Raw genomic sequence first — 13,921 nt, 5'->3', positions numbered from 1 at the left:
GCCGCAGACCGCAAACTCCGTCCAATTTAGGAGTTCCTAGTGAAAGCCTCTAGCAACAAGCACCAGGCTGAATCGTGAGCAGTTCAACAAGATTTTGTAAAAAAAAAAAATCAAAATCCACAAGCACTTGTTTTTGTTCAAGTGTTTGGGGGAGCCCAGGAGGGCATGTTGAGGATGTCTGTCTTCCAAGAGTTCTGTTGCAGTTTTTCACACGACTGCATCCTAATGCTTCCACGAAGGATGCGCAGACAGCTCAGGCTGCCGGCCTAGGTCCACCTATTTAAGGTAATGGGGTGCTGTCCTTTTTCCATGGGGATAATGGAGGGGGTGGGGTGTCTCTGGAGACTGCAGTCCAGTTCATGGGATGAGTTAGGGCTGGGAGTGGGGCTGGGGAGGCGCTGACTGCCAGCCTGAGTGCCCCGGAGAGCAGATGGAATCTGTTCAGAGGCTCTGCTGGGTCCTGCCCACATGAGTCGTGCTTGTTTACTTCAGAGTAACCGCCTGGCCCCGGGGACTGAGCAGGGCCCTCCACGTGTGACACACCCTGCAGCTCTCCACCTCCTGGTGACACTGGAGCCTGCAGTCCCTTATTTGGGCTTCTATCTTCTGCAGGCCTGCTGCTATTTGCAGGACTGGCTCAGGTTACTGCTGTGGGCAGAGGTCACCTTGAGGGCCTCTGGAGGGAGCACAGGCCTGCAGACGCTCCCGCTTCCCCTTCCCTGTAGCCAGGAGTCGTGGACCCCCAGCAGGTAAGTGCTTCTCTACCATTTTAAGTGCTCAGGGACTGTTGGAAGTGAAGGGCAGAGGGCTGGGTGTGAGCAAGCAGGTGTGAGCCTTCCAGGACATGCCTTGGCTGATGGAGGCTTCCTCAGGTGCAGGTGGAGGCGGGGGTCCTTGCTAGCATTCTGAGGGTCCTCATGTGTGTGGTCTGGTTCCCAGTTCAGTTTGGGATCCTCCCCTGCTGTGGGATCAGCCCTGTGAGTGGCTTTTCTCCCTGTGGGTGCTGCATGCAGACAAGACCTAGTTCTGTGCTTGGATTCTGGTGCTGGAAAATGGCCTGCTTGTCCTCTCTCCCGAGCTATGCCAGCTCCTCCCTCAGAGAAAGCTTTCCAGTGTGGTGAGGGCTGCACCAGACATTGTTCGCAGCTGTTGTGCAAACTCTGCAACTGGTCGCAGAGAAAAGTTTCCTTGACTGCTCCTCAGTCGCTGGAGTTCAGCAGTGATGCATGTGCTCGTCAGCGCCCCAAGTTCAGGCTGCTCTCTATCTGGGTGCTCCTGCCTTTCTTCAGCTGCTGTTGGGCAGCCAGAAACTATGTGGAGCGTTCAGCCCACATACTATGTGACACCGACACGGTACCCACACCCTGAGTCCGTGTGAGCGTCAGGCCTACATACTACTGACGTGACCCTGACACAGTACCCGCACACTTTGCCTGAACTCTGCTAGTGACAGGCGGTCATTGCTTCTGAATGTCTGGTAGAAGTGACGACCCAGGAAAGCCACACTCTGGGCAGAAACAGCTCCGCCTGGTCTCAGAGAGCCTCAGTTCTCCCAAGCCTGCAGTGTGACAGGCAACCAAGGGCGGAGGGCAGAGGACAGAGGGCGGGGCCCTGCAGGAAACCTGGGAGTCAGAGCTGGAAATAGCATCTCAGGGCAGTGTCCAGGGTGGCTGTGGACCCCTGTCCCCAGGTGCTGAGGAAGCAGTGCTGTTTGGGAGTGGACATGAGGGACAATGGCTGCAGAGGATGCCCACGGATAGTGGGGGTAAGTGCCATGCTGAGGGGCTGGAGAAATAGTGTCTCACCAAAGGGGAGTCACTTATCTGGCACTGCAGAGGGTCCCTTGGGAACCTTCAGGACTGATCCCTGAGCATAGAGCTAGGAGCAAACCCTGAGAGCTGTGGGTATAGCCCAAACCCCAAACTCTCCCCACCAAATGTATGGATTTATAACATCAGGAAGTAACTTATGATTTTTTCCTGTGTGTAATAATTTATTGTGATCATTAGATTAAAATAATTTTTTAATCATTTTAAAAAATGATTTTCCCACACCCAGCAGTGCTGAGTCCTAGGCCTGACAGAGCTTTGGGGACCATACACAGTGTCAGGGGTGGAACCCACGTCCCTCATCTGCCGCTTGTGTTGCCGGATTAGAGATTATTTCTCAAGGTCTGTGGACACTGTCACCATTATGACACATGAGAAATGTGGGGCACTTCTGAGGACCCCCATCCCCACGTGGGGGGCTGTGTACTCAATAGTGGGGACTCTGCATGATTATAGTTTCTCATGTCTGTCCTCCCAGAGAAGGAGCACATCTCACTTGCCTTGCACACGGCTGACCTGGGTTCAGTCCCTGAACAGCATCATGGGTGATCCCTGAGCACTGCCTGGTGTGGATCCCAAACCAAAAAATAAAATAGTGGTGAATAAATTAGTACTGTCTGCCCTCACCTTGTCGACACCGAGACATGGCTGTGAGCTGGTCCAGCATGCCCCTCCGGGCGGTCCCTCCTGCCACTCAGTGCTTTTCCCCTCCCTTCTGTGCCCTAGGGCCAGCCACTGGTGGTTCCTGTCCAGGAAGGCCCCTCTGGGCATGGAAGAGGAAACTGCGGGGTCCCCTGGCCCCCGCGACTGCCACTACTACCCCTTGGACCTGTACGATGCTGAGGACAGGCTGGCCTTCCTGCCCACAGAACTGGCCGGCCCGGCCCCACACCGTCCGCGGGACAATGCTGAGGAGCTGGCCCAGTTGTACGGGCTCGAGGACACGGAGGAACTTGGGGACGAGCTGGCAGATGATGGGGCCCTGCAGCCTGGCCTGAGCGAGTTGGCACCGTACTCCCTGAGGAGGAGCCAGGCCACCCATGAACAGAGAGGCCGGAGGCCAGGCGGGGAGGCCATGGGGACCGAGGACCTGGGCTGGGGTGGCTGGGGCCCGGCTGGGGCATGCCAGGACCTGCGAGAGGCCTATCGGTACACGCACGGCCGTGCCAGCGAGGACTATGAGTGCTATGTCATCCCCGAGGAGGAGGACGAGGATGAGGCGCCCGATGGCTTCTGCGTCACTTGCAGAATTCCCGTGAGAGGCTCTGCAGCAGCTTCTGAGGAGCACCGGGAGCACGAGGTGACCCCACTCAGCAAAGCCCTGGAAGGTGCCCGGGTGAGTTAGTCCAAGCCCACTCCTCCATGACATCCTCCATCATGCTCTTCCCCGGTTGCTTGAGTCGAGTTGGCCAGCCCTGAATACCCTGGACAGGAGAAGCAAAGGGCAGTGCTGATGTGCCCTTGTCTCTTGCGGGACAGGACGAGATTCACAAGAATATGTACAAGCTGGAGCAGCAGATCCTGGAGATGGAGAACTTTGCCAGTCACCTGGAGGAGGTGTTCATCACTGTGGAGGTAGGGGCTGGCCTGACCAGCTCTGCTCTGGGCTTCATCTGTGCCCCTGCTGCTGCCCACTGTTATGCATGTACCCTGGGTCACACATGGGTCTCACACACTGTGGTTACACATAGGTCTCACACACACTGGGTCACACATGGGTCTCACACACACACTGGTCACCCATGGGTCTCACACACACTGGTCACACATAGGTCTCACACACACACTGGGTCACATATGGGTCTCTCTCACACACACACACACACACACTGGGTCACACATAGGTCTCACATACACACTGGGTCACACACAGGTCTCACACACATACTGGGTCACACATGGGTTACACACACACTGGGTCACACATAGGTCTCACACACACCGGGTCACACATGGGTCTCACACACTGGGTCACATATAGGTCTCACACACACACACACACAGAGTCGCACATGGGTCACACACACACTGGTCACACATAGGTTTCATACAGACACACTGGGTCAGACGTGGGTCTCACACATACACCTTGGGTCACACATGGGTCTCATACACATGTGGGTCATTACATGGGTCACACATGGGTTTCTCACACGTATATGCTGAGTTATACATGGGTCTCTCTCTTTCTCTCTCTCTCTCTCTCACACACACACACTGTATCACACTGGGTTGGTTATATACAGTGTCTCTCACAGGTTAGACACACACATAGGTCCACACACAGAAGTTCACACACTTACCAGCTTGGGTCAACTGCCTGCTGCCCCTCAGCCATTGAGCACCCTTCCTCCCACTGCCATGATCCTCGTCTGGGTCTCATGGTTCTGGTGATTAGGGGGGTCTTCTGGCAGCTGTCCATGGCGATGGCCCAGGCGTCCCACGGCAGCTGATTTGGACACAGATCAGGGTGGTGCTGGGGAGCTGGAACGGAGGTGTGGGCAGAGTTGGTCTTGTCCCAGTTCTGGGTGGAGAGCCCTGATCCTCGCCCAGTGTTCACACAGTGGCCTCTCCCCCTGGTAGGGACATGGGGCTGAGGTCTGCTGTCTTTCAGGAGAACTTTGGGAAACAAGAACAAAATTTTGAGTCTCATTACAACGAGATCCTGGAAACGCTGGCTCAGAAATATGAAGAAAAGATCCAGGTTCTTGGGGAGAGGAAGAGAGAGAAGCTGGGTGCCCTGTACAGGCAGCTGGTAAGCTGCGGGGAGAACCTGGACACGTGCAGGGAGCTGATGGAAACCGTGGAGGAGCTGTGCCACCAGGGCAAGGCTGACTTCCTCAGGGTAGGCCGCCCCACATGGCCCCTCGGAGCCCTGGGCTGCACTCAGGGATCACTCCTGCCAGGGGTTGGACCCGGTCATCCACATGCAAACAGACGCCCTCCCCACTGTCCTGCCGCTCCTGCAATTCCTGTTTCAGGGGCACCACTGAGGAGTCAGGCTCGGGCCAGCACAGAGACCCCGTTTATTGGTTCCCTGAGGCTCCAGCTCAGCCTGCCTGTGTGCTGGGCTGCCCAGCTCCTCCTGTCAGAGCGGGGTTCCCTGGTTTTCATGGACTGTCCCCAAGAAATCGGTCTTGGGTTCAAAGGAGTGGCCTTGACTCCAGAGCAGCCATTACTCAGCAGCACCTCCTTCCCGACCCAGTGTGTGGGGCCCCAGACAGACACAGCGGACAGTGACACCGGTGCAGTGAGCGAAACTGGAAGCCTCCCGGGCAGGGAGGGGAGCCGTTGGGCTTCCTCCTGGGCACTGCGAGCCAGCCGTGCTTTCAGGGGTGTCGGAGGGCGGGTGGTCGCTTGCATTCTCCCAGTTTCCAGGTTTTACATGTTCCCCTATTTGTAGCTTTAGAAAAGAGATTGATTTCCAAAATCATTGTAACTTTTCTCCTTTTCAGGATGCTTTGGTGATGGCTGACAGGTAATTCTTCTGCTCTGAGCGTGATTGTCTTGGTTCAGACACCAAATATTCAGACTTGGTTGCGCCAGGGTCAGGTGTGTGTATACTACCCACCTGGCTCCGGCATCTGCCCAGTGCTGACAGACTGCAGTGCTCGACCCCTGATTCTCTAGGAGGGACCTCCACGGCACCCCTTCAGACAGCATCACTGCAGGGTCGAACAGTTCATGAAGCCCATGACTGGGCACGACTGGCTAGCTGGACAGCACCCAGCCCTCCACCACAGACAGAGATCATCTTGCGGGAATTCTATAGAATAGGGTGACTCAGATGTGGATTGAGGCTGGCTTGTACAGGTTATGAGGGGGGTGGGCTTAGACACAGGACAGGCCTGGTGGGTGAGTGGGCAGCCTGAGTTCCAGCTCTGCCCCCACTGGGAGCATCACTAGTGTGGCTCCAACCAAAACAGACAGGCACATCCCACAGGAGTGGCGGTGGGAAATCCCGGGTCCCACCCAGGAGTCTTCCCAGATCCTGCAGCTGGTGGCTACATGCCCATCCTCATCCCGCCTCAGACCTCAAGAGGCACAAACCAAGGCCACTTGCCCCAGGCAGCCTCCTAGGTTGGGTGAGAAGCCACCAGGGCCGTGGGGAGATTAGAAGGGCCCAGTATGGGGCCAGGCTTCCTGCCCAGTCTCCACCCGCAGGCTGGGGGAGTTCCTGAAGACAGAGACGGACGTGGAGATCATGGGGCAGCCTGACTTGGAGGACCAGACCTTGGATTTTTCGGATGTGGAGCAGCTGATGGAGCACATCCACTCCACCCCAGGTGCGCAGCTCACCCATGGGTCCACATCCGCTGCATCCATGCACCCACAACCGCAGCATCCGAACACCCACACCTGCAGTGTCCACACATCCACTCCACCCCTGGTGTGCGTCTCATCCATGGCTTCATGCCCCCGATACTAGCTTCCTGTGCTTTGAGTGCGGGAGTTCTAACAGCTGAAAGCTGTCACTCCAGGGGACACAGGCTGGACACTCAGGGAGGACCACCTCTCAGGGAGCCTAAACGGCATTGTCTTTGCCGGCCAAATAACTTTGAAACCTGAGTAGGCTGGCGATCAGCCCAGCTCTGTTCTGCCCAGATGGGTGAACCTGGTCAGCTTGTCTGGCCCCTGTGGCCTGGCTCCCCGTGGCTGTATAGTGCCCTGTGGGTGTTAGGCATGAAACTGCCAGGGGCATGTATGTTCAGCAAGTCACAGGGGCCAGACTGCTCATGAGAATGTGCTGTGGGGGCTGGAGAGACAGCTCTGGGAGGGCGCTTGTTGGATCGACCTGCTGGGACAGCGACATGGAACAGAACCATGGCATGGCCCCCAGTTTCCTGCACTGTGACTTCATTTTCCTTCTTTGTCCACTCTGCACTGCCCTGCCTTGCCAAAGCCACAGATCCACAGAGGGCCAGGGCAGGGACCTCCTTCACTCTTGCTTTTCTCTTTCTAGTTCCATCTGCTCCTGTGATAAACCCACAGGCCCCCAACTCGGCCACTGGGTCATCAGTGCGCGTGTGCTGGAGCTTGTACTCGGACGACACTGTGGAGAGCTACCGGCTGAGCTACCGGCCTGTGAGGGATGGCTCTCCCGGGACTGAGCCAGCAGGTGAGGCAGGACCCACTTATGCTGTGGGCGTGGGGGTAATGACGTGCAAGGCCAGAGCTTGGCACAGGGAATGCTGAGCCTTGGGCTTGGATCTTGCCCATGTTTGTTTTTCCAGAGCTAACGATGACTGTCAAAGAGACGTACTGCTCTGTGCGAAATCTGGTCCCCAACACCCAATACGAGTTCTGGGTCATAGCTCAGAACCAGGCCGGGTCTAGTCCTGCCAGTGAGCGAGCCGTGTACATGACAGGTGAGGCCAGACCATCCTCCCGGGACTGGGTCCTACCTCGCTCAGGCGGGTAGCACAAACCAATGTTGTTTCTTCCCCTGATCCCCATTCATGTGCCTGGGGGGAAGGAGCTGCATCCCATGGGAAGGCTCACGGCACCACTGTGCCCTCTGATGTGGCCAATTGCATCCTGCTGGGCTGCTCTCCTTGTCCTTAGAGTCACAGACCCTTTCCCCCTGCTCAGGCTGTGCATTTGGGGGGAATCCCTCCTGGTCCTCAGGCTGGCCTGTTCTGCCATGTCTGCCCATGGCAGCAGGAGACAGTTCCATGGGGTTTTTAGGAAGCCCCCTCCTGCGCGCCCTAAGGCCACACCTCCAAAACCATCCCTGGGGGAGGTATAAACAGATTGGGGGGTGCACACTCGTAGGGATGCTCTTGTAAAACAAAGAGGTGCTTTAGACCTGGGGGCGGTGGCATCCGGGCTGCACTGCACTGGGCCATGGTGGGATCTGGGGGTGGGGGGCATGGGATGATTCTGGCATGGGACTGCTCTGAGCAGAGGCTGCCCACCCCCGCAGCGCCCTCTCCCCCGGTCATCAGGATCCGGGAACTTCGGAGCTGCGAGGAGGCCGCGCTCATCTGCTGGGACTCAGGGAACCTCAACCCTGTGGACTCGTACACGGTGGAGTTGACCCCCGAGGAGACTCCTGACATGTCGGGTGTGACCGAGTGAGTGTGGGGCACTCTCGGTCTCGAGGGGCCATAACTGGGTGGAGGGAGGTGGCCAAGGCCAGCCCAGAGCCAGACGTGTGCAGAGAATCCGCATCCGTGCATCTTCGCCCCAGGAGCTGCAGCACACAGGCTGACTGGGCAGTGAGGAGTGGCCGGACAGCTGTGCTCACCCTCTGCCTGCCCGCAGGTCTGTGGTGGGCATCCCCACCTGTGAGGCCCTGGTACAGCTGCAGCCGCGGCAGAGGTACACCATCTCTGTGCGGGCCCTCAACGTGGGGGGACCCAGTGCCCGCAGCCAGCCCGCCACCGTGCACACCACAGGTCAGTGTCCCAGTAACAGTGCTGCGGGGAAATCAAGGCGCCAAGGGATCTCAGATGAGGCCAGGCAGGGGGCAGATTGGGGGCCGTGCCGGGCCCTTGTGGTAGATCCCAGCAGCACTGGTTGTGGCTCCACACCCAACAGAACTCAGATTTCTCTCCAGGCTCCTCAGGAGGATTCAAGACTTGTCCCTGTGTGTGTGGCGGGGGGGGGGGGATGAGCCGCCAAATGGGCGCAAAGGGATTCCTGGAGTTCTGCCATCAGCCAAGAAGTCTGTGAGCACATCCTTGCCCTGCTGGGTAAGCAGAGACCACCTTTGCTCTGGTGGGTGAGCCATGCCCAGGTGTTCAAGCAGGCAGTGGGCAGGGCGCCTCAAGGCCAAGTGGGAGAGAGGGTTAAGAACGCTCACAGCCCACAGACAGGAGAGGCATGTGGCCAGTCCCTGCAGGGAGCATCGCCTCAGGCTGCAGAGGCACAGGTGTGGGGCACCAGAATGTTCCTTGGCTTATATGATTACCCACTTTGGGGGGCCAGAAGTGGCCCCGTGGTATGAGCCTGAGAGGCATCATCCACGCCACCTGAAGGAGCTCATCCTGGGAGGCTGGGCATCAGGCACCGTGTGCAGACAGCAGGAGTGAGACAGCTTGGTGCTCCCCCACAGGCAGCTGCTTCCCCCTGGACCCCAACACCTGCCACCCCTGGCTGAGCATCTCTGAGGATGAAGACGGACTTAGGGTGGTGCGACGTGAGCAGAAACACGCCGAGAAGGGGCCGCCCCCCAGCAGCACCCGCTTCTCCAGGTAGCACGCACAGGGGTGGGGCAGGAGACAGGCACAGACAGGGCATGGGCACTTTCCAGTGAAGCTGGGCACTGAGCTGAAGCAGTACCTTGTCCCCTTAGAACTGGAGCTCTGAGTTTGGGGCAGTCTCCATCTGCAGCTGTGGGCACTGCTTACCCAATGAGGGGCGCTGAGGGCAGGACTGACCACTAGAACGATCTTGGGGAGCAGCATGAGGTTTGGGGAGCCCCTGCGAGAGTTCCCCTGTGGAGAGGTATGGGGGCATCTGAGCCTGGGGGTCTGCTGGTGTGCTCTGCCTGGTGGGCAGAGACCGGCGTGCCGCCCACACCCCATTAGAGACCGCCTCCACCACTGCCTGCCCCTCCCCCTCCAGCATCTTGTGGAAAGCATGCTGCTGCCAAGCGACATGTCATCCCCAGTCACGTTTCTCCGTCTCACAGGTGTGTCGCTGTCCTGGGGAACCTGATTCCTGTTCGAGGCCGCCACTACTGGGAGGTGGAGGTGGATGCGCATCTGGACTACACAGTAGGCGTGGCCGTGGGGGACGTGCCCAGGCAGGAGGACCTGGGGGCCAACCACCTCTCCTGGTGCATGCGACACACATCTGCCAGGCCACGGTGAGTGCTGTCTGTGGCCAGGTGTTTGAGCCTTAAAGACCCACATTGTCCACTTTGGGGGATCTGCCAAGCAGTGCCCAGTGGTGCTGGGGAGTGCCAGGGTCATGCTAGCAGCGTTGATAGGCCCTCTGGTGGCAGGGTGCAGGTGGCTCTCATGCATACCGGGCATGCCCTCCAGCCCTTCAGGCCATCACCCCAACCCATCCCATGTTCTGCTTTGTGGAAGAAGAACCAGAGGGATGGCTCAGTGGCAAGAGCACATGCTCAACATGCAGGAGGCCCAGCTCTGGTTCCCCCAGGAATGCCAGGAAGAACCCCTGAAACAACAAAGAGTGAAATGTTTCTGAGGACAGTTTAGAAAATGTGGCTTTGAAACAGGAGTGTTGAACGGGGGTGAGAGGACAGCAGGGAGGCATCTGTCTTGTCACGGCAGACCCAGATTCCACCCCCGGCACCCCATGTGCACCCCTCACTGAGCCCACCAGGAGTAACCCCCAAGCTCCACCCGGTGTGGCCCAAAAGCAAACTAGGAAACACTGACGCTCAGTAAAGAGCCGGTCTGCAGTCTCCGAAGCTTCCTGACGCAGTGTTCCCTCCTCAGGTCCACGTACAAGTTTCTGCACAGTAAGACAACGCCAGACATACGGATCACGGTGTCCCCACAGAGAGTTGGTGTCCTCTTAGACTACGAGAATGCAAAACTCTCTTTTTTCAACGTGGACATTTCTCAGCACCTGTTCACCTTCAGCTGCGCATTTCCCCGCTGTGTACACCCCTGCTTCTCTCTGGAGCAGCCTGGGAGTCTGAAGATACACCAAGGCATCCCCATGCCCACATGGGCTGCTCTCTACTAGATCCAGGCCTTCTGCCTTCACCCGCCTGGAATCCAGTGCGGGCACAGTGCGCGTATGGGATTAGCCATCACATCCCATGGCCAGAGTCTCACACTGCCAGCTACCACCTGTGACTACGCCACGCTTGCCTGCTGAGCTGTGGAGTGGCAGCACAGACCCAGGACTGAGAGTCCTTTCAGGCTGTCCACAGTTACAACCCGCTCAGCTGTTCCTCATCGGCTGAAACTGCCTCAAGTAGCAACAGGACGTGGAAAACACAGAAAGTCTGAATTCGGGATTGTAAGTTTCTGTAGACTATTCCACATGGAATTCGGTGATCCTGGATAAAATCTCAGCACCTGACATTTTCAATAAAATTTTATCTGGCGAAGAAAAAAATTGGTTTTGACACTTAATATTCATTTAATTTAAACAATGCTCAAGACCAACTTCAAGGATCACAATTATTCCGCATTAAGGACCTTTATTCAGGGCCAGGTACAGTACAGCAGACAAGGGGCTTGCCGTGCAAATGCAGCCAACCCAGCTCATCTCCAGCACCATCAGGAATAGTACTCCCGGGTGTAGTTCAAACTCTGCTTCTCCCCCACCCCCCAAAAAGAGAGAGAACATTGTCTGAATATTTCTTATCTACAGGAAGTTTCTTTTAAAGTCTAAAACAAAACCAAACAAAATTAAAAAAAAAATTTTAAGTTGGGGCTGGAGTGATAGCACAGCAGGTAGGGCGTTTGCCTTGCACGCGGCCGACCCGGGTTTGATTCCCAGCATCCCACATGGTCCCCTGAGCACCACCAAGGGTACTTCCTGAGTGCAGAGCCAGGAGTAACTCCTGAGCATCGCCGGGTGTGATCCAAAAAGCAAAACAAAACAAAAAAAATATACCAAACAAAATAGTTTGAGTAAAATATTCCAAATTTCTTAAAATCCATAAACAATCTGGTGGAAGTAAATTTCAGTAAGGGGCAACATTACCTCAGAGCATGTTCACCTGCTGATAAATCTGTTGGAGGAAAAACATATTCACAAAGTCAAACCCTGTCACCACATCCCCCAATTACTGCACAGTTCAAAAAGGCACCTGTTGTCTTCTTGACCTCAGGACAACTCTAACAGTAACAGATGTGTTACGGTGTGTGTCCTTTGGGAATGTGTTCAGACACCACCTAGTATAGCTTTTATTATTTATAATGACTGTTACAGTGTTCTTTAACTCTATTTTGACAAGTGCATGTTGAGCCTAGGGGGCGTTCCTGTGTTCCAGTTTCTACCTTAGGGAGCTGAGCCAGCAGGAGAGGTGTGGGCCTGGGCCAGAGGAGAGTAGAGGGGTAAGGTGCCTGCCTGGCATTAGGTCTCCCCGCACCAATGGGAATCAATGATGAGCACAGAGCCAGGAATAGTCCAGTCCCCCTACCCCATCCACATCGCCTCCAAATAAGTCAAACTTTTCTCTTATTTAGAAAGTCCTCCCCTCCTCACCTTGGCAGGCAGTAAGGAAGACCTCCCCAGCGCCTCTCCCTTTCTTCCCTCTCCAGGCCGTGTTGGTAGATACGTAGGCCTTGCGTTCACTGTGCACACAAGACCTGTTCTTTCTACCTGTTTCATTTCGGAGGCTCAGAGCAGAGTCGGCTTGACTTCAAGGACTCCTTTTGCTCCGTCTCCAGAGGCAAAGGGCTGAGTCAGCATCTGATGGCTGCCCCCAGACGGCAGAGGACCCGGGCGGGGCCGCTTGTCTGGGGGTGCACACCTGTCCCGGACCCAATACCCCGAGATTTCAATCGCTCGGGAACCTCTCTCACAGAATGGCCTCTTCCGGGCAAAGGCACCCTATTATTCTACAATGAGGAGTGGCTCCTTCCTTCTGGCTGCTTAGCCCAGACCCCCATCCGGCAAAGCTGGGGTGGGTGAGAAGTGTGCTCTGGAACTAAGTGCTCCCTGTCCTTGTCTCCCCAGACCAAGTAGCGTGGACGTCAGGTCTGGGCGCGGCGCCTCCCTCCTGCGTGGCTGTACCACCACCACTGACCTGTCCGCTTCCCCGGTCCGGGAGCCAGTCCAGGCGGGCAGAGAGCGCCACGATGTCCCCCTCCATCTCCAGTGTCAAGCCCGGGCGGCCGAACACACTGGAGGGCACATACAGTTGTCTTCCGAATGCAAACAGCCCCGTAACGGCGGGCAGGCCGGCAACGCGGCCGGTGCGGGGAGGCGGAGGACGCAAGCATGCTCGGGAAGCTTCCAGATCGTTCCCACTGCCAAGAGTCGCCTCACACCCACACGTGCTGAATTTCTCCTACCAAACCTCGAAAGATGTTTTCCACGCGACACCGAGAGCCGATGCCGAGCCTTGGTCAGCCCCGCTCCCTCCTTCCGGCGGAAAAAGGGCCTCCGCGCTTCCGGTCGGGGCGGAAGTCCCGCCCCGCGCACGGCATGACGTCAGGGCGCGCCGAGACGCCTGGTTCCGGTGTCGCGGCGGACGGCGGGCGGCCGGTGCAGGGCGCTGGCCTGCCGCTGCCCCGCCCCGTGCCCTCCTGGCAGCCGCTGGTCGCGGGAGATGGCGACGCGGATGACGCGAGGCGACCTGGGGCAGCTGTGAAAGAGCTTTAGCGGCCGGCAGTGGCCGGCGGGACAGCCGCGCCCGCGAGAATCTGTGGGCTGGGGTCGGGGTTGTGCTTGGAAACCTGCGGAAACCTGTGTCCCCGCCCGCCCCGCGCCTGCCCAGCCCCGCGCCTGCCCAGCCCCGCGCCCGCGTCTCGGGCGGCCAGAGGGCCGCTCTGTCGGGAACAGGTCACCCAGTAATGCCCGACGCCCGGACGCGCTGCTGTGAATCCCCGTTTATATACACGTTTCTTACGTACACGTTTCTACCATGTACGTAGGCTAGGTAGGGTCATCCGGGAGGACCCGAGCTCCGGTTAGGGCGCTTGCCTCGCACATGGACTACCCCAATTCGCCCCGTTGAATTCATAACGTCAGACTCATGAGTTCAAATCTTGGGGCTTAGAGATCTTCAATAGCTTATGGGGTTCAGGACTTAGAGTGGCCTTTTTTGGCTAATAAATTTCTCCAGTCTGCTTTCCAGGGTTGCGTTCCGCCTCGCTCTGTACTGTCGCTGAGACTATCTCCGTCTACCCTGACTGTGCCTCTAACCCTTGGAAGATCTTCTGTTTTTAGGTGGGGGCCACACCCAGCTCTGTCCCCAGGCGAGCCAGCCCAGAAAACTTCCTTTAAAACAAGTCTCTCTCAGAAAATGAAGTGAAATTCATCAGTTATACAGTTGGGGGTGGGGGGCGGGGGCAGGGGGTATACTGGGGATTTTGGTGGTGGAATATGGGCACTGGTGAAGGGATGGTGTTTGAATATTGTATAACTGAGACATAAACCTGAAAACTTTGTAACTTTCCACATGGTGATAAAATTAAAAAAAATTA

General features: G+C 57.0%; 1 protein-coding gene, 1 long non-coding RNA gene and 1 other non-coding gene across 5 annotated transcripts; 1 reads left to right on the top strand and 2 right to left on the bottom strand.

The window, feature by feature from the left end:
• Positions 1-158: 158 nt before the first annotated feature.
• Positions 159-10,861, top strand: FSD2 (fibronectin type III and SPRY domain containing 2). Of its 3 annotated transcripts, XM_055142574.1 has the most exons (15): positions 159-285; positions 613-749; positions 1,691-1,765; positions 2,556-3,165; positions 3,309-3,404; positions 4,444-4,674; positions 5,285-5,307; positions 5,994-6,115; positions 6,793-6,948; positions 7,064-7,198; positions 7,756-7,906; positions 8,097-8,230; positions 8,890-9,028; positions 9,469-9,645; positions 10,247-10,860. In XM_055142574.1, the coding sequence occupies exons 4-15, from the start codon at positions 2,599-2,601 to the stop codon at positions 10,497-10,499; spliced, it is 2,184 nt and encodes a 727-aa protein (XP_054998549.1). In that variant the 5' UTR covers positions 159-285; positions 613-749; positions 1,691-1,765; positions 2,556-2,598; the 3' UTR covers positions 10,500-10,860. The 3 variants fall into 3 exon arrangements, with proteins under 3 accessions (XP_054998549.1, XP_054998548.1, XP_004617589.2); XM_055142573.1 differs by lacking the exon at positions 1,691-1,765; XM_004617532.2 differs by lacking the exons at positions 159-285; positions 1,691-1,765 and having other exon boundaries at positions 338-749; positions 10,247-10,861.
• Positions 3,025-12,847, bottom strand: LOC129405657 (uncharacterized). The gene is made up of 3 exons (XR_008630725.1): positions 12,520-12,847; positions 4,133-4,448; positions 3,025-3,253 (listed from the first exon to the last, which is right to left on the bottom strand). It is a non-coding gene; the product is annotated as an uncharacterized LOC129405657 (long non-coding RNA).
• LOC129406356 (small Cajal body-specific RNA 15) lies at positions 12,033-12,160 on the bottom strand. The gene has a single exon (XR_008630961.1). It is a non-coding gene; the product is annotated as a small Cajal body-specific RNA 15 (non-coding RNA).
• Positions 12,848-13,921: the final 1,074 nt, after the last annotated feature.

The sequence above is a fragment of the Sorex araneus genome, chromosome 6 (genome assembly GCF_027595985.1).
Source record: "Sorex araneus isolate mSorAra2 chromosome 6, mSorAra2.pri, whole genome shotgun sequence".
Lineage (NCBI taxonomy): Eukaryota > Metazoa > Chordata > Mammalia > Eulipotyphla > Soricidae > Sorex > Sorex araneus.
The sequence above is the reverse complement of the archived record's forward strand: the minus strand, read 5'-3'. Positions and strand labels throughout refer to the sequence as shown.